Source organism: Micromys minutus (assembly GCF_963924665.1).
Source record: "Micromys minutus genome assembly, chromosome: 33".
Classification (NCBI taxonomy): Eukaryota; Metazoa; Chordata; class Mammalia; order Rodentia; family Muridae; genus Micromys; species Micromys minutus.
This window is the reverse complement of record NC_137968.1, coordinates 5,353,748-5,379,149: the sequence shown is the minus strand read 5'-3', so window position 1 is coordinate 5,379,149 and position 25,402 is coordinate 5,353,748. Positions and strand designations below refer to the sequence as shown.

Here is a 25,402-nt window from a genome sequence, read left to right as displayed (position 1 = left end):
AGGAAAATATTAAGTCTCTGTTTTCTATATTAAATCATGATGCTTTTGTGAAAACAGCTTTGTATGTACTGTAAAATCACAGTAAAAACACACACCATAGCACCGTCTGGAATCTGAGCCCGGAATCTGTCTGGCTGTGTGGGACCGCGTGACACACAATGTGCTCAGAACCAAGGCTGCAGTGTGGTCGCACAGTGCAACCTTTGTGACGGCTACCAGAAACACCTTGGGGTTATACATGACATCTTGAATAAAATTTGAGTCACCACACCTTTATAAACCTTCTATTGCTGTTGCTTCTTCAAAAGCCTCCACACTAGTTGCATAGCCAACGGCAGCTGTGACTCCGTCTAGAGATTCCAGGTCATAGCCACAGAAGTATCTGCTACAGTCCAGTTTCCCTGCCACCTTTCAGTCAGCCTATCAGTTACTGCATCGATCTCGTCACACGGAAGCCTCTTGGAAAATTATGAAAATCATATACTATACCAGCCACACGAGAATACATATTTAAAATTGCACTAGTGAATGCGTGTTTTTCCACGTGTGCATGCACGTGCTCCTAAAGGCCAAAAGAAGAAACTGGACCCCTGGGGCTGCAGTTACAGCCACTGTGAGCTGCCCAACAGCAGTGCTGGAATCTGAACTCCAGTCTTCAAAATATAGCAGCTAGATGTATTAACAGCTGAGCCATCTCTCCAGCACATTAGATGCTACCAAGAGTGAAAAATGGTATCATACTCATATGATATAACATATAATATATATAAATCATAATTATATTGATAGCAGAACATTTAAAAATCAGGTCAAACCAATATAAACTCCCTAAGCATGTGTGAGGACGGCACGGATGCTAGTCCCTCGGACACATCAAGGCGGCGCCCAGGTGGAACGGGCAGCTCTGTAAAGTGATGTAAGACTCCGTCAGCATTGCAAGCTTCGGAGAAAGGATGCTAGGTATCAGTCTTGTAAGGACCTTTTTGAACTTTAATGTTCATTAACATGTTCTTCGATATGAGAACAGAATCTTAAAAGAACACTACTGGAAAACGACACTAAGTAAGAAAAATCATTTTAGTCTTTGAATAAATTCCATTTCTGTAGAGAAAGGATAGTTGTAACATATGAACGTTTGGAAAAGCCAGGTGTGGTGGTGTCTGACTAACCCCAGTACTCCTGAGGCCGGAGCAGAGGAACTGCAAATACGAGGCCAGCCTGGGAGACCCAGCAAAACCTTGTCTCCAAAACAGTACATAGCAATAATAAAAAAAAATAAAAATACTTGGAAATCTATTCTTTTTCTTTTCAGTTGTAAAATTTATTTCAACTCATTCTAATGCAACTGATAGTCACTGGGTATTATTTCTAAAACCTGAACTATAAATCAACACAAATGTCTGAGGGACACTGTGCCTTTAAACAGTTCGGTGTTGAGCAAAATAATGTAGCAGAAGCATCGGCCAGTGCACTGAAAGTAAGATACTGGTGAACTCTTCAAAAGGACCCTCCCCACAAGACACAGGGATCATTGCAGAGAAGAGGTACAAAGATCCCAAGAGGCAAATGTAGTGGATGTCACCAATAAAGAAGTATTTCCTGACCATGGCACACATGAACCGACCACAGTGAACAGCACACACAAGTCCTGCACAAGGTCAAGTGGGCAAAAACCGTGCTATGACTAGGGAAGGGGCTCATGAAGCCACACCCTTCCTTAAGGACCTTGAGGATGGTGGCTGCCAAGACCGTCTCCCCCTGCTCCTGCGGAAGGTGTAGGCCCATGGACACACAGGCGGCACCTAGTGGACTCAGTTCTTTTTTTCTTTTTATTTCTTTTCAAGCACACATAATGTTCGGAGGGAAAGAGAATTCGGGAGGAACTGAAGATTAGAACATGAGTGTAGATTTTCTCAAAACTCTTGTGTAATAAAGAATAAATTAAAAGTATCTTTATAAACAAAATTATAGTTCCTGCTGAAATGGGAAGGTCTTGTGGAAGTAGGGACGTTTGCACTATGCTTTAAATTTATTTGTAAAGGAATTTTTGGATGGACACATCAAAGCATACCCTCGCTCAATCTTGGCACAGCCTAGAATGACTGTGTCCTGCACACAGCTTTACAGGCTGAGCTCCTAACGCCTTTCGAGTGTCACGGTTAACTTAGCACTTTCCGAACTCTCTATCTAAAACTGATAACTTCCCCATTCCTCGGATTTCGGTTTCCCACCTCCTCTATCTGGATTCCTTTCCATAACCGTTACCAGGCCCACAGAAATACAAACCTCCGGTTGCAGACCTCATCTTTAGGGAACGGGCGCCCCCTAGAGTTCTGTGCCCTTGTGTGCACAAGCCCATCCTGTCTCACCTAAAATATCAATCCCAGTGAGAAATTCTGACTACTTTACAAGGGTGAAAACTTTTAAGTACATACAAGTAACACCAAACAGACCCATATTTACCTTTAGGCATTTGTGTGTGCTTGTGTAGGTATAACCATAGCAACTAAGGAAGAGGTCATGATTTCAAGAGGAAACAACGGAGGGGATGCACATGGGCGGGGCTGGAGGGAGGAAAGGAAAGGGGAGAGATAATTATACTTCATTTTTTTTAAAAATTTAACTTTACGTACAAATTGGGAAGCATCAAAAACGACTTTTCCATATCTTTACTTAAGTAACATGATTCTGGAAACAAAGTACAATGCACAGACTCACTAAAAAGTCAGAGTCTGGGAAGAAAACAAGATAAGTTGATGCCCAAACAAAACCAGGGAGAGTACCTCCACTGAGGGAAAGGTCGGGTGCAAAACGCGGTTCTGTGGTTGAAGAGCAACCTCACAAACAAGTGAGTTACAAGGTCGGCAGGGAAAGGTTTGGAAAACGAGGTTTTATCATGCACATTTTAGATGGGAGATAAGCTGAGTGCTGTCTTCTTGGTCAGAGTGCAGGAGGCTTTGAACACCTGATACTCGAAGAGTTTAATGTTGAAGGACTTGTGAAACTGGGAGCAAGAGTAAAACTTGCACTTTAAATACAAATTCGGTACATAAAAATCTCAGAGCTAGAGATAGATATTTAGAGATAAGTAACAGATTTGAGTGTGAAAAGGCGGTGGTTTTATTTTTCACAATCACAGCTATAAACGTATTCCATGTACTGGTCTAAACTCCAAAGCATCTCTGCAGTGATGGTTTGGCTGGAGCAGCTCTGAATTGAAAATCATTTCCGGGGTGCACTGCTGCCATCTGCTGGCAAAAATGATAGGTACAAGTTAATTGGCAAGCTGCAGTCATTTTTTTTTATAATTTATTTATTTTATAAAATATTATTACAGGTCACAAAATTTGTTACATAATAATATATGATGAATACACAATTTTTTTTCTTTTTCTTTTTTTCTAAGAACCAAGGTTTCCACATTCTGGCCTTCCTTTTTTTTTTTTTTTTTTTTGTTTTTTTTTTTTGTTTTTTTTTTTTTTTTTTTTTGAGCTTCATTAGGTCTGAGTTGTTTCTTGAGTATTCAGAGCTTTCTGAAGCTAGTATCAAATTACCAGTGACTGCATATTATGTCTGCTCTTTTGTGACTGGGTTATCTCACTCAGGATGATATTCTCTATATCCATCCATTTGCCTAGGAATTTCTTAAAGTCATTGTTTCTGATGGCTGAATAGAACTCCATTGTGTAAATGTACCACAATTTCCATATCCATTCCTCTGTCGAAGGACATCTGTGTTCTTTCCAGCTTCTGGCTATTATAAATAGGGCTGCTATGAACATTGTGGTGCATGTGTCCTTATTGTATGTTGGAATAGCTGGGTCTTCAGGTAGCACTAGGTCTAATTTTCTGATGAACTGCCAGACTGATTTCCAGAGTGGTTGTACCAGCTTACAACCCCACGAACAGTGGAGGAGTGTTCCTCTTTCTTCTCATCCTCGCCAGCATCTGCTGTCATCTGAGTTTTTGATCTTAGCCATTCTGACTGGAGTGAGGTAGAATCTCAGGGTTGTTTTGATTTGCATTTCCATGATGACTAAGAATGTTGAGAATTTCTTTAGGTGCTTCTCGGCCATTCTGTATTCCTCAGTTGAGAATTTTTTGTTTAGCTCTGTATCCCATTTTTAATAGGATTGTTTGATTCCCTAGAGTCTAACTTCTTGAATTATTTGTATATATTGGATATTGGACTTCTATCAGATGTGGGATTGGTAAAGATCTTTTCCCAGTCTGTTGGCTATCATTTTGTTTTCTTGACAGTGTCCTTAGCCTTACAGAAGCTTTGCAATCTCATTAAATTCCATTTATCAATCCTTGGTCTTAGAGCACAAGACATTGGTGTTCTGTTCAGGAAATTTTCCCCTGTGCCTATGTATTCTAAGCTTTTCCCCACTTTCTCTTCTGTTAGTTTCAGTGTACCTGGCTTTATGTGGAGATCTTTGATCCACTTGCACTTGAAGTTTGTACAAGGAGATAAGAAAGGGTCTATTTTCATTCTTTTGTATGCTGATTGCCAATTGAACCAACATCATTTGTTGAAGAGACTGTCCTTTTTCCATTGAATGTTTTTGGCTCCTTTGTCAAAGATCAAGTGACTATGGGTGTGAGAGTTCATTTCTGGGTCTTCAATTCTGTTCCATTGATCTACCTGCCTGTCTATGTAGCAATACCATGTGGTGTTAACACAATTGCTTTGTAATATAGCTTGAGGTCAACGATGGTGATTCCAGCAGAAATTTTCTTGTTGTTGAGAATAGATTTTGCTATCCTGGGTTTTTTGTTATTCCAGATGAATTTGCAAATTGCTCTTTCCAACTTTATGAAGAATTGAGTTGGAATTTTGATGGGGATTACACTGAATCTGTAGATTGCTTTTGATAAGATGGCCATTTTTACAATGTTGATCCTTCCAATCCATATGCATGGGAGATCTTTCCATCTTCTGAAATCTACTTTGATTTCTTTCTTCAGAGATTTGAAATTCTCGTCATAAAGATCCTTCACTTGCTTATTTAGGGTCACACCAAGGTATTTCATATTGTTTGTGACTATTGTGAAGGGTATCTTTTCCCTAATTTCTTTCTCCACATGTTTGTTCTTAGAGTAGAGGAAGGCTACTGATTTGTTTCAGTTAATTTTATATCCAGCCACTTTGCTGAAGTTGTTTATCATCTGTAAAAGTTCTCTGGTAAAATTTTTGGGGTCACTTAAGTATACAATGATGACATCTAAAAATAGTGATGTTTTGACTTCTTCCTTTCCGATTTGTATCTCTTTGACTTTCTTTTGCTGTCTAATTGCTCCGGCCAGGACTTCCAGTACTATATTGAATAGGAAGGAGGAGAGTGGGCAGCCTTGACTAGTCCCTGATTTTAGTGGGGTTGCTTCCATTTCTCACCATTTAGTTTGATGTTAGTCATCCTCCTTATCAAAGCTCAAAGCTATAAATGTATTTACAGGGCCGGGGGGGGGGGGGGGGCTGGCATGGAAGAGACAGGTGGATCTCTGAGCTCGAGGCCAGCGCAATCTAGAGAGTTCTATGACAGTCAGTGCTTAGAGAAGCCCTGTCTCCCAAAAAACAAATTCATGCTTCAATGCAATTTAAATACTGTCTTTCTTTTGCTTTTGTCTAGTACTAACATATCCAAACTACATGAATTGGAAAGTGATATTTGGAGAATATAACATTCCCCCACTCCTTAGGTTCTTTCCAGATCGCTCACTACATCCTCGATACACATTTGAAGACATCTATGAACTTAAATATATTATTAAAATTTATGCTGCCAAGTTTCATTGCTCTCAACATGTACCAGCTCAGACTGCTTCTTTAAATAACTGGAGATTATGTTTGTACAGAAGGTTAATGGAAGAAAACTGAATGTTATAAATATAATCTTGCAGATAACAGCTCAGTGATAAATGTGGTATCTCAAGTCAGTCGAAGGAGAATATTCATCACTCAGTATAAAGTATGGCAGTGGGATAATTATATTTAAAAGGCTAATTCTGTATCTACCATCACACTAATAGAAATTCCAGATAAGTCATTATTTTACAATTTAATGATATCATATTTAGAAATCTTGAGAATATGTTTTAATTTTGGTAAAGAGGGTTTTTTAAATAACCTTAATAAACTATTTAACTAAAAAATCATCCAAATAATAAACATAAGTAGCCAATAAGCATAGGAAAAATGTTCAACATTACAGAAATGCAAACAAGACCAATTTGCATTCACTGTGACTATTATACATAAGGAGAACTGAAAACAAATATCCACACAGAAACGTGTTAATAGCAGCACCATTCATAACTGGAAAAATGACTACAATAATGCAAACAGCTTCAACGCCTTTCGTTTGATGAATAAATTAACAAATGTGGAATACCACACAATGAATCATCCCTGGCCATAAGAAGGAATGAATTACTGAACAGTGAACAAACCCCAGGAAAGAATATGCTAAATTAAAGAGTCAGAAATAAAAGGCCACATATTTCATGATCCCAGTCTTACAAAATGTCTGAAACAGGCCAAAGCATAGAATAGAAAACAGATTAATGGTCACTGCAGGACCAAGGACAGAAGAGGACAAAGAACAATGGCGAATTATTTAAGGGGTTGTGCTTGAGGCTATTGAAATATTCTCACATTAGACAGTGGCGATGGTTATATGAGCTCAAAGATATGTTAAATTCACAGTTGTATAGTTTTGAAAATAATTAAATTTTTTTGTTAAAGTAAATCTATCTCCATTTCCCAAGAAAAGAATCAAGGGTCCTGAAAAAAATTATATCCCATTATGATATTTTTTTGTGCTAGGAAAAGAATAATATAAACAAAATCAAATGCTAACAATAAACTGGGGACAGGCACCACTGAACACTATTTACAATTAAGTCTCAAACACTTCCTGAGACCTGGAGGTGAAGGTCATACTATCCTGTCCCATGAGCATGGGCAGGGTCTATGAAAAGGATACCATAGCCATGATTAGGTCCCATTATATAATAAAAGGGTGTGACCTTACAGATGTAATTACTGCCCCCTCAGTGGGCTACAAGGTGATCAAAAGAGTCTATTCTAGAAAAATCAGATTAGGGTAGCCTTTAACATGGTTTAGACGTCAGACACAGAAGTCAGAAGCGTAAGCAGGAAAGACACTCCTGCTGCCCTGAAGAACTGCCAGGCTGTGATGCCAACACATCTGGAAGCAGAGCTTCTGACAGCTGACATCTTGCCACCATGGAAGTCACAGGGAAGTCACAGTGACCTCTGCTGACACCAAGAGGAAGAAAACTTGAGCATCAGAGGACACCACAGCCTGCTGGGATCCTGAACAGAAGGACTCTTTAACCTACACCTTAGCTTTGCCCACACAAACTGCAAGACAATAAATTTAAGTTGTCTGAAAACACTAAGTTTGTATCACTTTTTAACAGATGAAAACCAAAAATATAATCAATCCCACAAAAAGTTTCTTCCAAATAAGGGGAGAATGTTCTTTCTAAATATAGGTAGAGATTATTGAAAATACATTGTAATTAATATCAAAAATTCAGTAGAAAAAAAGATAAAAACAATCAGCTCAATAGAAATAAAAAGAAATTTAAAATGTTCTGAAATAAATGCAGAAATGTTTAACTTTACTCAATCATAATAAAAATATTAAAATGTATAATGCTATCTCAATTTGGACAAGCAGATTAGTAAAAAATTAAAAGTTCTATTACATTTTATTGGTTAAATAATTATGAAGTCAAAATTCCACTAAATATTGGCCAAAAAGAAAAAGTCTGGTATATACTTTATACAGAGAAAACTGACAATGCCTACAAAAGTTTTCAACTACAGTTATGTATTTATTGAATTATTATATTTGTGGGAATTAAGTTTATCCTAAACATTTACCCAAAATTCAGTACACATGTACATGATTATTATATCATTTGAACTATAAAATAATTTGTACTATTAATACTGAAAGACTAAATAAAGACAAATTAACTAAAAGTTATGATAAAATGCACTTTTTATATAAATATAAGAAAAAAATCACCATATTAAGTGGTGAAAAAGAAAAACAGAATCATATCAAATTTTACCTCTTTAAAGATGAATGGATAGATAAATAGATATATTCATATATTACTATATTTATAAAAATATACAGAACAGAAGAGTGTCAGTGGTCATGGGAACAGAGTCTGGAGTACCCAGAATGAGGAGAGCAGGGAAGGAGAAGCATGCTCTGAATCAGATGAAAATACTCCAACAACCCAGAAGTCTGTAGCCGTAAATATTCAAAACTGTAGAAATGGGTCCATGCTGCGCTACCTCTGGCTACTTCTGGCCCCAGTGGTGTTCTCGCTTCCGTAGCTGGCCCCAGCAGTGGCCCATCTAGTTCCCATTATAGGTCGCTGCCACGTCAGCCCCATGCAACAACTGTCCATCTCACAGTTAGCTGTCACAAATCCCTGTCACCCAGCAAAATCGAAACTCTAGGGGCTTGTAATTTATCAGTCAGATTTATACCAGTAAATCCTCACCCCACAAAATGTCCACACAATAAACTCGGGGCCAACAGATATTCATATTGACATAAACTGCTCACCAAGACAAGACAAATTATCCTGTAATAATCCATCCCTTATAAGATATTCATAGCTACCTGTGGCTACTTAAAGCCTCACAGATCTGGGTCACCCTTCTCCTCCTCCTCCACCCTGGTTCTTCTCCCTTCTCTCCTGTCTCTCCCACCTCTCAAAAGCTCTGCACCCACCTGCTGTGCTATTGTCTAGTCACAGACCCTGCCTTATCTTGTACCTGCGCCCACCCACACAGACTTCATCTACAGAGGTCTTAAGACTGAGGAACTGATGTAAAGAAGTTAAACAATTAAGAGAACATAATTTTAAAACGTTCCAAAGTCATCATAGTGGAGTTGTTTTACAAATGGAGTTTTGCTGCATGCGTGTGACCTGTGTTGCCATGTGGTTGCTGGGTCCAAATCATCTGAGGAGGCGGCAGATGATGTCAGCCATGAGCCATCGCTCTAGCAGTTATTCCAACAGCAATAACACTAAGTCGTTTTGAAAGAAGTAACTTTCAATTCTCACTGATAACATTTTTATTTATTGTCTAGACCTACACACAAATATTCATTTTTATTAAAAAAATATGTGTATTTTATTGTATTTTATTAAAAATATTGTATATTACTCCAATTTTATCCAACCTCTGAAAAACATGAACAACTTTTTAAAAATGTCAAAATTAGCGTACACTTAGTACTGGAAAAGCAAAACTAACACAGTATGATGTATAAGTAAGTGGGGGACTTGAACTCTCACCTCTGAAACATAAACCCCTTTTTGGGTAGGTGACTTTTATGGCCACTGGCAGGACAATTGTGACATGCAGTTTTTATACTCCACGCCGACAGCCATTCCCAAAGTGCTTTGATGTATGTCCACGGTGGAATCAAGTGCCAAGGCTGTTTCCTGGCTTTCAAACAGTAGAGTGTATTGTTCTCCTGTATCTCAATGCAAGTACCACGTCTACATGGGACTATGTGTTATCACAGGCATGCACTGTATTTTCACAGCGAGGGCTCTTGGGAAATACTGAAGAAGTGCTAATACCAGCTTCTGTGCAAGATGCTAGGAATGCAGGTATAAACAAAACACACAAGATTTGCATCATTAAATTTGTTTATTTTGATTAAGTCTTCTCTTACTTTATAGAAGGAAATTTCAATATCTTGGTAGTAAAAGCCATTCATCCAGTATTTGCATGGACAGAAAACAAAACAAATAAAACAAAACAACCCTTGGAGTGTAAAAATCAGTTTTGAGTCGAAGAGATGGCTCAGTGGTTAGGGTTCTTCCAGAGGTCCTGAGTTCAATTCCCAGCAACCACGTGGTGACTCACAACCAACTGTAATTGAATCTGATGCCCTCTTCTGGTGTGTCTCAAGATAGCAACGGTGTACTCATACAACTAAAACAAATAAATCTTCTAAGAACATAAATAGTTTTAAAGAACTAGGCAGGATAAGGGGTAAATTAAAATATATGTATACCCCTAGAAGGAAATATAACTGCCCTTAGAAGGAAAATGTCACTGTGTGTTAAAAGTCAGGGAAAGCAGTGGTTTGACTACGCTTTAGCTGGGAACTGTGTTCGCTGCACACACATCCTACTCAGGATAAAATCGTGGCAGAAACAAGCATTGTGGAGACTTTTCAAGCTCACAGCAGTTCATTCTAATGTACTCCTTGTTAAAACAGTTAAGACACAGAACAAATACCAGCCTGTGCAGAAGGCCAGAGTAACCTAAGAAAGTCCCGAGCAATCTGGCACATGTTTGACTTATCTCTGTGGGTCAGGTAGGTGAATGAAATTTGAAATAACTTAATTCTACTGAGCATAGGAATCAGGGTTTAGATGTTTATAAACACATATATATACGGGCACACATAAAACCCAATGAACACATACACAGCATTTAAAATACTTATGTTGGAGTTGGGGAGATGACCGGCAGAGTGCCTTCCACACAAGCACTCGGGTGTGACTTGTAGCCACAGCTCTGAGACAGCAGGAACAGGTGGACCCCAGAGCGCACTGGCCATCCCAGGCCATCCCAGGACATCCCAGGCCATCCCAGGACATCCCAGGACATCCCAGGCCATCCCAGGCCATCCCAGGACATCCCAGGCCATCCCAGGCCATCCCAGGCCATCCCAGGCCATCCCAGGCACCAGCTTCCGTCTCAGAAAGGAAGACAGACAGCAACTGAAGAAGACATCTGACATCTACTTCCAACCCCTACATGTGCATGAAAACTTCTATTTATCACATTGATTACTCTAATTTATTATACATCATTTTTATTTTTAAAATTAAAATATAGTTACATCATCATCCTTTCCCTACCTTCAACCCTTTCCATCTACACACTTACTCTCTTTCAAACTCATGGCCTTTCTTTCTGTGTGTGTGTGCGTGTGTGAGTGCAGTGTATGTGTGTGTGTATGTGTGAGTGCAGGGTGTGTGTGTTTGTGTGTGTGTATATATATGTACATATATATACCTAAGTATAAAAATACTACCTACTCAGTCCATATAAAACTACTTATGTATGTGATTTCAGGATTGACCACTTGGTAGTGTATAGTCAGTTTGAGGGCTATCCCTGGGGAAAAGTGTTTCTTCTGCCCTTAGAATTCCTTAGCTGAAACAAAGAATTCTCAACTGAGGAATATCGAATGGCTGAGAAGCATCTAAGGAAGTGCTCAACATTCCTAGTCATCAGGAAAATGCAAATCAAAACAACCCTGAGATTCTACCTCACACCAGTTAGAATGGCTAAGATCCAAAACTCAGATGACAGCAGATGCTGGCAAGGATGTGGAGAAAGAGGAACACTCTTCCATTGTTGGTGGGGTTGTAAGCTGGTACAACCACTCTGAAAATCAGTCTGGCGGCGCCTCAGAAAATTTGACATAGTCCTACCTGAAGACCCAGTTATTCCACTTCTGGGCATATACCCCAGAGATGCTCCAACATATAATAAAGATACATGCTCCACAATGTTCATAGCAGCCTTATTTATAATAGCCAGAAGCTGGAAAGAACCCAGCTGTCCTTCAGTAGATGAATGGATACAAAAATTGTGGCATATTACAAATGAAGTAAATTCTCAGGTATGAGAAACAGTGACTTTATGAAATTCCTAGGCAAATGGATGGATCTAGAGAACATCATCCTGATTGAGGGAAGCCAGTCACAAAAGAACAGACATAATATGCAGTCACTGATAATTGGATACTAACCCCAAAAAGCTCAGAACACCCAAGAAACAACTCACAAAACATATGAAGCTCAAAAAAAAAAAAAAGAAAAGAAAGAAAGAAAGAAAGAAAAGAAAAGAAAAGAAAAAGAAAGGCCAAGAAGTGGAAGCCTCAGTCCTTCATAAAAAAAATAAATGTATAGCACCATCTCAGAGTGGGGTACACCTAGACCTTAAATCATTAATAATTCAAGAGCTAAGAATATAGCCTTGTGGCAATTCTTGGTATTTAAAAAACATTATGTTTAATCTTTACACAGCAAGAAAACTTTGACTATTTTAATGTTACATTTTGTTTCATATGTACTTTATACTCGTTGTAACTAGTAAGATTTCAATGTATACTGTCAAACCTTTAAAAAAAAATCAAGTACTGACAAAATTATATTCATGTAGCTTCATGAAAAAAACAAAAAACAAAAAAAAAAAAAAAAAAAGAATTCCTTAGCTGCCATAGTTCATTAACTAGTGTTGAGGTTCCAGGAGACTTTCTCTATTCAAGTTAGTGCTGGTGTCACCCTTGTCTTTGTTCAGGTCTTGTTTAGCCAGATATTTTGATGAGACTTCATGGGCATAGAACTACACACACACACACACACACACACACACACACACACACTCACTCACACATATGCCACACACACGTGCACACACACACACACTCACACATATGCCACACACACATGCACACACACACTCACACATATGCCTCACACACACACACACACACACTTACACACATACTCACACATATGCCACACACATTCACACACACACACACACACACACACACACACACACACACACTGACACACTGACATTTCTAGGAGATGGACTCTCACAGCAAACGTCCCGTTCCTGTAGCTCTGACAATCCTCCCACGCACTCCTCCACTGTGGTCCCTAAGCCTTGGGTACTGTTGCAGGTCTGTCAGTGGATACAGTTGCCATTCAGAATTCATATCACAGTCTCACATATAAACAAGTCACATGGCACTGGCTATATAAGCACATGCCAATCATCGTCAAGTCTGCTGAGTTTATTGTCAGTGAACAACCAGGCAGAGAGAGCATCAGTAACATGAGGGGCACTATGAGAGTTTTCACTCATTCATCATATAGACTATTTACTGAATAACTACAATTCAACAAAACTAAGACCAAACACATAGCCACTGCCATTCTTGTTATGGTTAATCCCAATTATCAAGATGGTATCTACTTGACAAGACATAGAGTTGCTGAGGAGTCAGGCCTCTGTATGTATTTCTTGGGGATTACCATAAATAGGTTGAGATGGAAAGCCCTGTCTGCTGTAGACCATATCCTACCCTTCCCTAGACTGATATCCTGAATATTATGACAAAGAGAATGTAAACTGGGTGCAGAATTCAGAGCTCTCTGTGCCGTGGCTGTGGATGTACTGGGTCCAGCCTCACAGATCACTGTGTGTGGTGGTGGGCACACCCTCAAGCTGGAAGCTGAAATGAACGTTCCCCCTGTGTGGCTTTTGTCGAGGACTTTTACCACAGCAACATGAAATGAAACCAGGACAAGTGCCCTTTTGTTTCTTTAGGTAATCTAGAAGGAAAAGGAAGAAGTATCCAGGCACAAGTCTATAAGGTGTGTTTGTTTCCATATTGTTAAGATTCATCTTTCTCACAAGGCAATCATCAGAGTTTATCTCAAAGCTAAATGTAAAAAATCAAATTAAATTAAAACTGTAGAAAAGTGTATCTTTTTTATTTGATTCTCTTATGTTTGCACTGTTTTCTCCCTACATTATTTATGCTAAGCAGTTTAAATAAGATTTGTGAGCACTATGCCAGAGTTTCTTCAGAAAGCGCATAGATACAAGATACATATGCCTTAAACCACATATATTCCATTTGGCAAATATTAAATGCAACTAGTTTGCTCTAGGCACAGTGTCAGCACTTTATAAATACATCTCTGAATATGTTAAGAGCACTATTGTTGAAAGTCTGATTATGAAGAAAAATTACTTTATCTAGCTTTATAGTATGTCATAAACATTTTGGTGCCAAATAAAATTTCAGTGAAACCAGCAAGAGAGGGAACTAGGTGGCACCAACATCCAAAGGTTGTGTCTCAGACCAAGTGTTGCTCAATGTTAACAGCTACTCACACATCGAACGATCTTCGTAGATGCCACCAAAGGGACATAGCGGTGTTCGCCCGTTCTGATGAGGCACCGTAACCACAGCAACTCATATAAAAGAAAGCGTTTCGTTAGGGCTTGCGTATAGTTTAAGGAAATGGTTCTCAAGCTGAGGGTCAAATGCCCCGTTCACAGTGGGCACCTAAAGCCACCAGAAAACACAGTTATTGACACTATGATTCATAACAGTAGCAAAGTGACAGTTATGATGTAGCAACAACAACAAACAAAAGTCTGGTTGGGGGTAACCATTTCAAAGGAAGGCTGAGAACCGCTAGTTTAAGAGTTTAATCCATTACCATCGTGGTGGGAAGGACGGTGAAATACAGGCTGACTTGGTGCTGAGAAGCCGGTGAGAGTTCTACATTGGGATGTGCAGGAACAGGAAGAGAGAAAAGATACTAGGCCTGACAATATGGACTTTTGAACCTCAAATCCAACCCGCAGTGGCACACTTTCTCCATAGACCACACCTCCTATTTCTTCTCAAGTCGCACCCGAATACGTGAGCTTATGGGAGCCACTCTTATTCAAACCACTGTAGGGGAGAATGTTAGTCATACACCTCCTCCCCAACTCCAAGGAGAAATAAGAAATTAATGCCAGGTCTTGGGCTGGAAAGTCTGCACCGAGGGGACTATGGTGAAATCCAGTTCCAGGCACAGCCCCATTATCCATGCCCAAAGAGTCTCTGAAACCGTATTACCAGGTGAACACTGCTCCAACCCTGAGCAGCACAATGTGAAACAAGACTCCCTCCACTGGAAAATCAGAGAAGCACAAGGCAGTTTCCTGGACTAGGCTGGCAAAACCTACCCCTGGCGAGATCCTGAGGCCTCCAACACCAGGCCAGTACCCAAGACTGAAGTCCCTCTAACACTGTCAGTGACAGAGCAATACACTAAGCCCTAATCCGTCAGATCCAATTCCTACACCACCAGCCAGCAGCTGGGATCCTGGGCTAGGATACCGTGTGGGTCATGAGAATATCTCAAACAGCAGGCAGCTTGTAGTACTGCAGGCAAGGTCCAACCTCAGTGAAGCTGGTCTTCATGGGCTTTGGATTCGAATTGAGATAAAGCATTGTGATATTGGCGCCCACTCCTTTCTTCACAGGAGTCCAATTAGGACAGCAGGGGCGGGGGGGGGGGGGGAGACCGAAATGGAAGCAAGCGTGAACTGACAAGTCAGGAGGCTGAAGAATGCCCCTCTGTAACAGGTTAGTCCAGTCAGGCAGCATTCAACCACAACGTCCCAACTATAGACAGGATCTCTGCGCCTACCCCAGATCCAGAAAGCGGCCTGAAGGGACAACGTTTCAGGTGTCCCCAGCTCATACTGAAATTACCAACTGTTGATTTGAAAGAAAAAAAAAACTGGACTTGAATCACTGTCTTGTGCTAAAACAGTATCGGTGTTCATAAAAGTTATTCCTTTGGCCACCAAGTCTGACACTAGCAGATTGCGCTTACACTTGTCCAGATGAAAAAGCCCACACTTTCCAGAGGCTCCTGACAAATCTGGACTTAGGATGATGTCAAATGCTACAAATCAAGAAGTAAAAAGCCTGCTTAGAATTTTTGCAAAGACAGACACAAAACCTGCAGAACTGAAAGTGCCTAATTCTTCAATATATGAATGAGCTCAAACACCAACAGACACCAAGAGCTTTTTAGTTGAGATCAACTGACAGTCAAAACAAGACCAGAGATCCTGAGATCAAGTGAGCCCTTGAATGAAGTGCTGATGGCTGTCGGAGAGAAACCAAGAGCTTACAGAACACAAAGAACTAATTCAAAACTCTAACACAAAAACAGAAATATAGACAATACTTAAAATCAAACAGAAACCTTAGGACTGGAAAAATACAGTAGACGATTTTAAAACATACCCAAAAAGGAAATTAAGATCGAGATAAATCTGAACAAAGAACAAGCCCAAAGATATACTATTCCAGAGCACAGAGCTGGGGAGGAAAGAAGAAAAGCCGGAGAAATTAAATAAGCTTACAGTAGTTTTGAGGCAACATTAAAAGGGCAAATATTTGGGTCGTTGTGGTTAAGAAAGACTAGATATTGCAGAAAGAAAAACACTGTATAAAAAACAAGCAATTAGAAAACTTAGACCTACCCCCTAGCAAAGTATATAGGAACAGGCAGATCAATGAACAATAGCTAGATTCAAATCAATTGCCTCTACCCCAAATATATTATAACCGCGCCCTCAGGCATGGAAGATGGGAGATTCTCAAGACAGAGAGAAGGGGAGAAAAACAATTCATTACCATGTTCCCTGACAGAAGAATTCTTTCTCATCAGGAACCTTGCAAAAGTACAAATGAGAACAGAATGCATGCTGTTTGCATACCTGTACACATCACTCCAATATCTATTAATATGTACAATTGATATATGATTATCACAGAGCTCTATTATACATCATGATGAGTAAAATTAATCTAAAAACACTGTGCATTTGCAAATTCATTTGGAATAATAAAAAACAGAATAGTGAAAACTATTCTCAACAAAATATGGACATCCGGGAAAATCACCACCCTTGGCATTACAGAGCAATAGTAATAAAAACTGTATGGGATTGGTACAGAGACAGGCAGGTAGATCAATGGAAGAGAATTGAAGACCCAGAAATGAACCCACACACCTATGGTCACTTGATCTTTGACAAAGGAGTTAACACCATCCAGTGTAAAAAAGACAGCATTTTTAACAAATGGTGCTGGTCCAAATGGCGGTCAGCATATAGAAGGATATATACCAACTCATACTAATCTCCTTGTACAAAGCTCAAGTCCAAGTGAATCAAGGACCTCCACATAAAACCAGATACACTCCAACTAATAGAAGAGAAAGTGGGGAAGAGTTTAGAATACATAGGCACAGGGGAAATTTTTCCTGAACACAACATCAATGGCTTATGCGCTAAGATCAAGAATCAACAAACAGGACCTCAAAAAATTGCAAAGCTTTTATAAGGCAAAGGACACTGTCAAAAGGACAAAATGGCAACCGACAGGTTAGAAAAGATCTTTGCCAATCCAACATCTGATACAAGGTTAATATCCAATATATACAAAGAATTCAAGAAGTTAGACTCTAGAGAATCAAATAACTCTATTTTTTAAAAAATGGGGTACAGAACTAAACAGAGAATTCTCAACTGAGGAATGGCGCATGGTTGAGAAGCACCTAAAGAAATGTTCACCATCTTTAGTCATTAGAAAAATGCAAATCAAAACAACCCTGAAATTCCATCTTACACCAGTCAGAATGACTAAGATCAAAACCTCAGATGACAGCAGATGCTGGTCAGGATGTGGAGAAAGAGGAACACTCCTCCACTGTTAGTGGACCTGCAAGTTGGTACAACTACTCTGGAAATCAGACTGGTGGTTTCTCAGAAAATTGGACATCGCTATTCCACTCCTGGACAAATACCCAAAAGACGCTCAAACATATAAGATGGACACAGGCTCCATTAAGTTCATAGCAGCCCTATTTATAACAGCCAGAAGCTGGAAAGAACCCAGACGTCCTTCAACAGAGGAATGGATACAGAAAAACGTGGTACATTTACACAATAGAGTACTACTCAGCTATTAAAAAAATGACTTCATGAAATTCTTAGACAAATGGGTGGATCTAGAAAATTTCATCCTGAGTGAGGTAACCCAGCCACAAAAGAACACACATGGTGTGCACTCGCTGATTCGTGGATACTAGCCCAAAAGCTCAGATTACCCAAGATACGCAGACCACATGAAGCTCAGAAAGAAAGAAGACCAAAGTGTAGATGCTTCAGTCCTTCATAGAAGGGAAAACAAAATACTCAAGGGAGGAAATTCGGGACAAAGTGTGGAACAGAGACTGAAGGAAAGGCCATCCAGAGATTGTCCCACCTGGGGATCCATCCCATATACAATCACCAAACCCAGACACTATTGCAGATGCCAAGAAGTGCGTGCTGACAGGAGCCTGATATAGCCGACTCCTGAGAGGCTCTGCCAGAGCCTGAGAAATACAGAGGTGGATGTTCACAGCCAACCACTGGACTGAGAACAGGGGTCCCCAATGGAGGAATTAGGGAACAGACTGAAATAACTGAAGGGTTTGCAACCCAAAGGAAGAACAACAATATCAACCAACCAGACCCCCACCCAGAGCTCCCAGGGACTAAACCACCAACCAAAGAGCACACATGGAGGGACCCATGGCTTCAGTCACATATGCAGCAGAGGATGGCCTTGTTGGGCATCAGTGGGAGGAGAGGCCCTTGGACCTGGGAAGACTAGATGCCCCAGACAGGGAAATGTCAGAGTGGGGAGGCCGGAGTGGGTGGGTCGGGGAGTACCCTCATAAAAGCATGGGTGAGGAAGTTAGAATAGGAGGTTTCCAGAAGGAAAATGGGGAAAGGGAATAACACTTGAATGTAAATAAATAAAATATCAAAAAATGTTAATGTTTAAAAGAAGAAAAAAAAAGAGGACAATATTTTGACTATCGGGTGGGAAACGATTTTGTTAGAATCAATGATTTTTCTTAGGAAATACTCATCAATTGCAAATTAGACATCGTCAAAATAAAAAGTGTGTTCATCACAAGGTAGGTAAGAATAACACGATAGCAAATACCTGGACTAGGGGAGTAAAGAGTCTAGAGCCAGCCATGATTACATCGTAAAATCCAGGCCAGCCAAAGCTACATTGTGAAACCCTGTACAAGATCCTATACTTAATCAAATTATATTTTTAAAAATTCCAAAAGAAAACTTACAATGCATATAGCTTAAAAAGAAATACAAAACACTTTCACGAATTAATGCAAAGTGTAAAAAATAAAGGTACATACTGTTCACCAAAGAAAATATATACATGCCTACAACACACAAGAAATAGCCGCTGCCTTTACTCAAGAACGACTACAGTAGAAATTGGATACACTCGGTAGGAAGACCGTAATTTACAACAGCAACAGAAACAGCCCTATTTAAATTCATTTCTTCAGTCTGGGAAATCGATTTTATAATCGTGCCTGTATCAAACATAAATAATTTAAGCCAGTCATGTCTCAAATCCTGAACATCATGTAAAGCACTTATGTTTGGGTTACACGGAAGCTCAGCAGGTGAAGCTTACGCCACACAGGACCCACAAAAGTGTCGATGGCGAGAAACAGGTATAAACAATGAACAACTGTACCTAGAGAGGAAACAGAATGCTTACCTGTCTGAAGGCATGTCACCAGCCTGGTGCTTCCCTCCTGATCCATTTTTAATAGAATCCTGTCTTGTGAGCCCATAAGCTCGGCCCTTCTCAACGGCAGGTACTGAGAAGTCCTCCGAGGGTCCCTGGAACTGGGTCTGTGCATGAAGCTTTGCTTTCTTCTCCTGGGGGGCTTCCTCATTTCGAAGCCCTCGAAGAACCTTTTGATCGGGTTGCTGCAGTGTATTAGACCCACTATTATAAAACCATGCGCCTGATTTAGTGAGGATTTCTTGTTGTTTTCGGCACAAATTACACACCCACATCACCTGCACACAACGACAAAAAAGAAAAGAAAGAAAGAAATTAGTGAAATTAATGCATAGTGAAAAATGAAAGGCAAATAAAAGAAGAGAAAATTCAAGCAAACAAAAAATCACATGGTTATACTTCTTAGTTAAAATAAAATCAGGATTAATTACTGCTATGAATTATGTAATTCATCCTTTAATTTTTAAAGGGTGATTATAATGAAATTACACTGATAAAAACACCTGTATCAAAAATGTTAGTTTTCTTGTTTATATTCTGTAATTATTTTTATTTAGTTAAAAGTATGACATAGTAAACAAAAAGTGAATTTGGGAGATAGTCAATCTCAAATGTATCCCTAAAATAGGAAAGTAAAACCTTCAGCAACGTACTGAACCTAACTAAGGATAGAGATAAAATAATAATACTTTCTTTTATTGTTATTAAAATAGAAATAATTCATAAAATAGTTTTTATATAATATATTTCTAATAAATTAACTGTTAATATTAGGTCAAAATTGTTTACCATCAACTATATTATATTCTTTTTAATAAGTTTTATTTCTTTTAAGTAGCTCTAATGACTAAAAAAAAAGAAGCTAAGAACACTACTAATTTCACTAAAACTTATTAATTGATCGTTTTTGTAATGATATATTTGACTCTTTTACCTTCACATTTACACTAATTTTTACATTATTCACATTAGCTAAGAAATATATTGAACCAAGACACCCATCGGGAGATGACTACATAAGTATATGTGGTAAATATACAAACAATTTTATTCACCACTAAAGAACAATCATGATGTGCACAGAGAACAAACGCAGTGGGAGTTCTCTATGTTGGGAAACAGGCCAGACGCAGAAGAAAACTCTCTCAAACGCTGGCTCTGTGTTTGGGGTGGGGGAGGGGAGGAACAGACACCAATGCACTGGAGAGGCGTGAAAGAATGGGCAGGGGGGAAACAGGGTAAGAGGTACATGGTAGATAAGCAGACAGAGGACTGAAGGATTAAAGGTAGACAGACAGACAGACAGACAGACAGGGTACTAAGGGGAGTCAGAGAAACCAGGGAGCAGAGAGGAGTAAATATAGTCAAAGTACCTGATACAACAATAGTATTTCCACAAAAATACAAGACATGATGTTTATTGTGGAGAAAATCCAACAAATTGAACCATCTTTGCTATTAAATAATAGTAATATTAACAACTATCTCTAAGATATTCTTGAAAACTTTCCCATGACTGAACTGTCAGCTGTGCACATCAGGCAACACTGCCCTCGCCCAACCTGGGCTTCATCGGAATTTAAATACGCTCCTCAGAATCCAGTAAACTACGGACATTGTTGCTATGTGACCAGAAAAATGTCTTCCTATTTCAAAAATCCTCTTTTAGTTCTTCAAAAAATCAAGAATAAATAAATCAGTTCATGGAATGCAAGGTAATCATATTTCAAATGAGTACTGATCATATTTTTATAATTAAATACCTTACAACAACATAGATAATTATAGTGAAAGAAAGGCCTCTCTGCAGAGTAGTTAACAACAAAGCAGATAAAAGCTCATAGGATAATGATGCATTTACCCATCATAGTGTCAAACCTGGTGTTTTTCACTGAAATAAGAATATTTGTATAAAATGTCATTTAAATGATTTGCTTACTGTTCTATTTAGCCAGGTTGTATTATTTGTATAAATGTATAGTCTGTTCACTATGATTATGATTATGATTTTGTCCTTTTATTGCATATGAAATACATCCTTTTATTCAGTACTAAATTTACTATTTTGATGGAAACAAAGGCTCTATCTTCTACTAGCATAATAAGAACATGTAAACCATAGGCTACTAAGACCTACATGCTTATTAGCTTAAAGTCATTTGAAATAATCCTGAAGAAAACGTAAGGCATGTGATTCTATAAAACCAAGATATATCTTTCATCAATTTCCAAATAGGTTACTCATCAATAATGTCAATATGTGCCAATTATATTTTTAAATAAAAATTCTTAACAAAAATACTGTAACCTCAATTTTTATAAACAAACTCAGTTCAAATTGCATTTCCTATTATTGATATGAACATAAATATGTTCAAATGCATCAATCAATTTGAAAATCAAATGATAACCAAGAGATGGGCACTTCTGACATGATCTGGGACGGGTCAAGCACCTACAAGGCCTCTGTAAGTGGAAAGTACTTTAAATACATGAGAAACTTGCTGGGAACCAAACCAAGGTACCTGCCAGTAAATTCCCTTTCACTGAACTAAACTCTCCGTACCAACAAATAAAACCTGCATTTCAACCTTTTCGTTTTAACAAATTACTAGCCCTGCTGGAATGGTAAGCTGTTAAAGACTCTGAAATTTAACTGTATTTGGAATAAGTCACAGCCATTAAAAGATAGCATCCTACATTAACCTCTGCAAAAAAATATCCAGAACTAATGTATATTCAACAGCATCATAATCCCAGTGAAGTTTAATGGAGACAGATGGAAAGTGTCCTTAATGTAGAAAACTCCAAAAGCAACTTAGTTTAAAAAGTAACCTAAAGCTGAGTGTTAGTTCATCCTAGAATCCCAGCATTTAGGAGACGGAGGACTGAGGGTCAGAGCCAAGGCGAGCCTTGGCTATATACAGAATTTGAACCCAGGCTAGACTGCATAAGAACCTTCTCAAAAAATGAAAATAAAATAAAATTAAAAACTCATGAGGGTATGGGGGCATTAGAAGAAAGAGAGAGAGAAAGGGGTGGACTAGAAGTGAGAGGGGACAGTGGGGAAGGGAGGGAGTGGGGTAGTCAGGGAGGGGCGAGAAAGCCCAGTTGATGATGAATGTAAACACAAGATGCTGTATTCATTTATGTAACTGCCAAAGAAAAGGAAAGGAGAGAGAGAAGGAAGGAGGAAGAGGGAGGGAGGGATGGAGGAGGAGGGAGGAGAGCGAGAGAGAGAGAGACAGAGACAGAGACAGAGACAGAGACAGAGACAGAGAGACAGAGACAGAGACAGAGAGATTTAAGCTACATGGTTTATCAGCCACTTCAGTATAGTCATGAACTTAGGCAAAGAAGCTGTAAGAGTCCAACACATCACTACGTCTTTTAAGGAACAAAGTCAGAATAACTGGAAGCTCACACCAAATTAACTACTCTATACTCGGACTGCGATAGAACTAAAGCTCCTAATGGGAATAGAGCTCGAAGACCAAAATACTCCAAATAATAATAAAATTAATAATAATAATAATAATAATAATAATAATAATAATAATAATAATAATAATAATGTTTGTGAACCTAAATGAAAACTCAAACCTAAGTGATCACCACACTAGTTTGGACTTCACATAGAGTAACTACTACTACATTGAGCTAAAAAAAAATTGTTTTTAATTTATTATTTTAGTTGATAGCATGGCATTAAAGAATTTCTAATCTTTTTAAAGTATGTGTTCTATTAGAAATGTATTAGTGGAGTAATATTTCACTGGGGTATGAAACAATCTGAGCACCATTCAGCAAGTCACTATGAACTCCATGAAGTAATGTGGGTTGGCCTGAAATCACAGGCATATTTAGACTACACAAACTAGAAAACATTATAAAATAGCTTTTTCTAGAAGCCAGATGTCAGCACAATATTTGCTCTCCTAAAATAATGATACCAGATTCAGTATTCATAAACAAACCTGAAGGAAGATGTAATTTACCATAAAAATTAATTCAGAGCATAAAATTCCAATTTATGTACAAGTGAAAACATAACTATTTAAACTAATTCGTTTTTTTTATATAAATTCAGACAACCTTACTAAATAGCTGATACATGCCGGGCACTGTTCAGGAAGCTGATGGATAAGCTCAATGGGCAGAAATTTCACTGTGACTTTTGAAGACTAGGAGGAGAGAGAATGAGCAAGGAAATGACTACAAACGTTGTTCATAGTTCAGCTGCAAGCGCTAGGAAAGGACCGCTCACAGCGGGTGCGCCGTGCCCTCGCGGTCTGCTTACGGAGTGCGGTGCACAGTGGGTACCGGCAAACCTGGAGACTCCAGAGAGGCTCCAGCATCCCAAATCCCATTATCGGGTATCTGCATCCCGTGATGGACGGAATTAGAGCTATCTGGGCAAATACCTATCTTAGTCCCTCAGTTCCGCTAGGGTGGCCTCAGGACGAAGGCTTTCAGGCCATTATCATCCTCGTGAGAGGCTGCTGGCATACAGCTCAAAGAGTCAATGTGTGTGTCATCTGTCGCCGCTGAGAAGTAGCAAGACCACGTATGTTCCCATGAACATACGTGCCATTTCAGGCTTCAGCCACATACGTAAGGTAAAGCAGGCTAACGGGATCTTTGGTAAGTGTCTACGAGATTGCAAAACCAAAGGGTTAAACGTGGGCATTTCTAAAGATGAGACGCTGCATTCTCTGTTGGCTACTGGTGTGCTTTTAAAAGTAACTCGCCAAAACTTGTTTCTCTGCTACTCATCTGATTCCCTTCCGTGCATGAAGAAAGCCATCCAGGCCTACCTGGTTGTTCCGTTCCTTACATCAACAGCTCTCAGACGTGAATTATAAGGCAGCGCTTCATTACTTCCGTCATTTACGTAACGTAGAGCATGTGTCAATGCCAAACTGCATACACTATTTACACGAGTAAGCGACCATCTCCCGGGCACAGCTGGCCTTACCTCTGTCGGCATTCTCTGCCCTCCCCAGTTCACATCCACACACAAACACACAAGGGCAGAGGGGCAAGGGTTTGGTTTGGTTAATTTTCTTGTCTGTATACCTAGAAAATATTAATATAAGCTGGACAATATATACTCTCCAAAATAAAAAACATTATATATATATATATATATATATATATATATATATATATATATATATATATATTTAAAAACCTACATCTTAGGCCATAAAGAAAGGCTTAAATCTTTTCTAAAAAAAAAATCATTTCTTGTATCTGAGCAGAATTTAGTGGGATAAAACTAGAAATGAAATAGGACATACACCTAGAGAAACTATACAAACACTTGAAAAGTCACTGAAGAAGCCAGAGAGGAAACTGAAAAAAAAAAAAAAAAAAGACAGGGGCTTATATGATATGACCATATGTATATGTATAAGATACATTTAAAAAAACATTCAAGCCTCTGTGTCTGTGTGTCTGTGTTTCTGTCTGTGTCTGTGTGTCTGTGTCTGTGTTTCTGTCTGTGTCTGTGTGTCTGTGTCTGTGTTTCTGTCTGTGTCTGTGTTTCTGTCTGTGTCTGTGTGTCTGTGTCTGTGTGTCTGTGTCTGTGTGTCTGTGTTTCTGTCTGTGTCTGTGTTTCTGTCTGTGTCTGTGTGTCTGTGTGTCTGTGTCTGTGTGTCTGTGTCTGTGTCTGTGAGTGTGTCTGTGTCTGTGAGTGTGTCTGTGTGTTTGTGTCTGTGTGTCTGTGTCTGTGTGTCTATGTCTGTGTTTCTGTCTGTGTCTGTGTGTCTGTGTCTGTGTTTCTGTCTGTGTCTGTGTTTCTGTCTGTGTCTGTGTATCTGTGTCTGTGTCTGTGTGTCTGTGTATCTGTGTCTGTGTTTCTGTCTGTGTCTGTGTGTCTGTGTCTGTGTTTCTGTCTGTGTCTGTGTGTCTGTGTCTGTGTTTCTGTCTGTGTCTGTGTTTCTGTCTGTGTCTGTGTATCTGTGTCTGTGTTTCTGTCTGTGTCTGTGTGTCTGTGTCTGTGTCTGTGTGTCTGTATATCTGTGTCTGTGTCTGTGTGTCTGTGTGTCTGCACACACAAACAAATGCAAGAGTACAGAGTA

At 39.1% G+C, this 25,402-nt stretch overlaps 1 protein-coding gene across 15 annotated transcripts in view; it reads right to left on the bottom strand.

Moving 5' to 3' along the window:
- The window catches only part of RIMS2 (regulating synaptic membrane exocytosis 2), a gene marked incomplete at both ends in the record, with an annotated part of 425,123 nt that overhangs the window by 311,678 nt on the left and 88,043 nt on the right, over positions 1-25,402 (bottom strand). For all 15 annotated transcript variants that reach the window (XM_080909305.1, XM_080909325.1, XM_080909329.1 and 12 more), the window contains one exon: positions 19,287-19,594. In XM_080909305.1, coding sequence (XP_080765431.1) covers positions 19,287-19,594 — 308 coding nt within the window. The remainder of the gene's footprint in view (positions 1-19,286; positions 19,595-25,402) is intronic.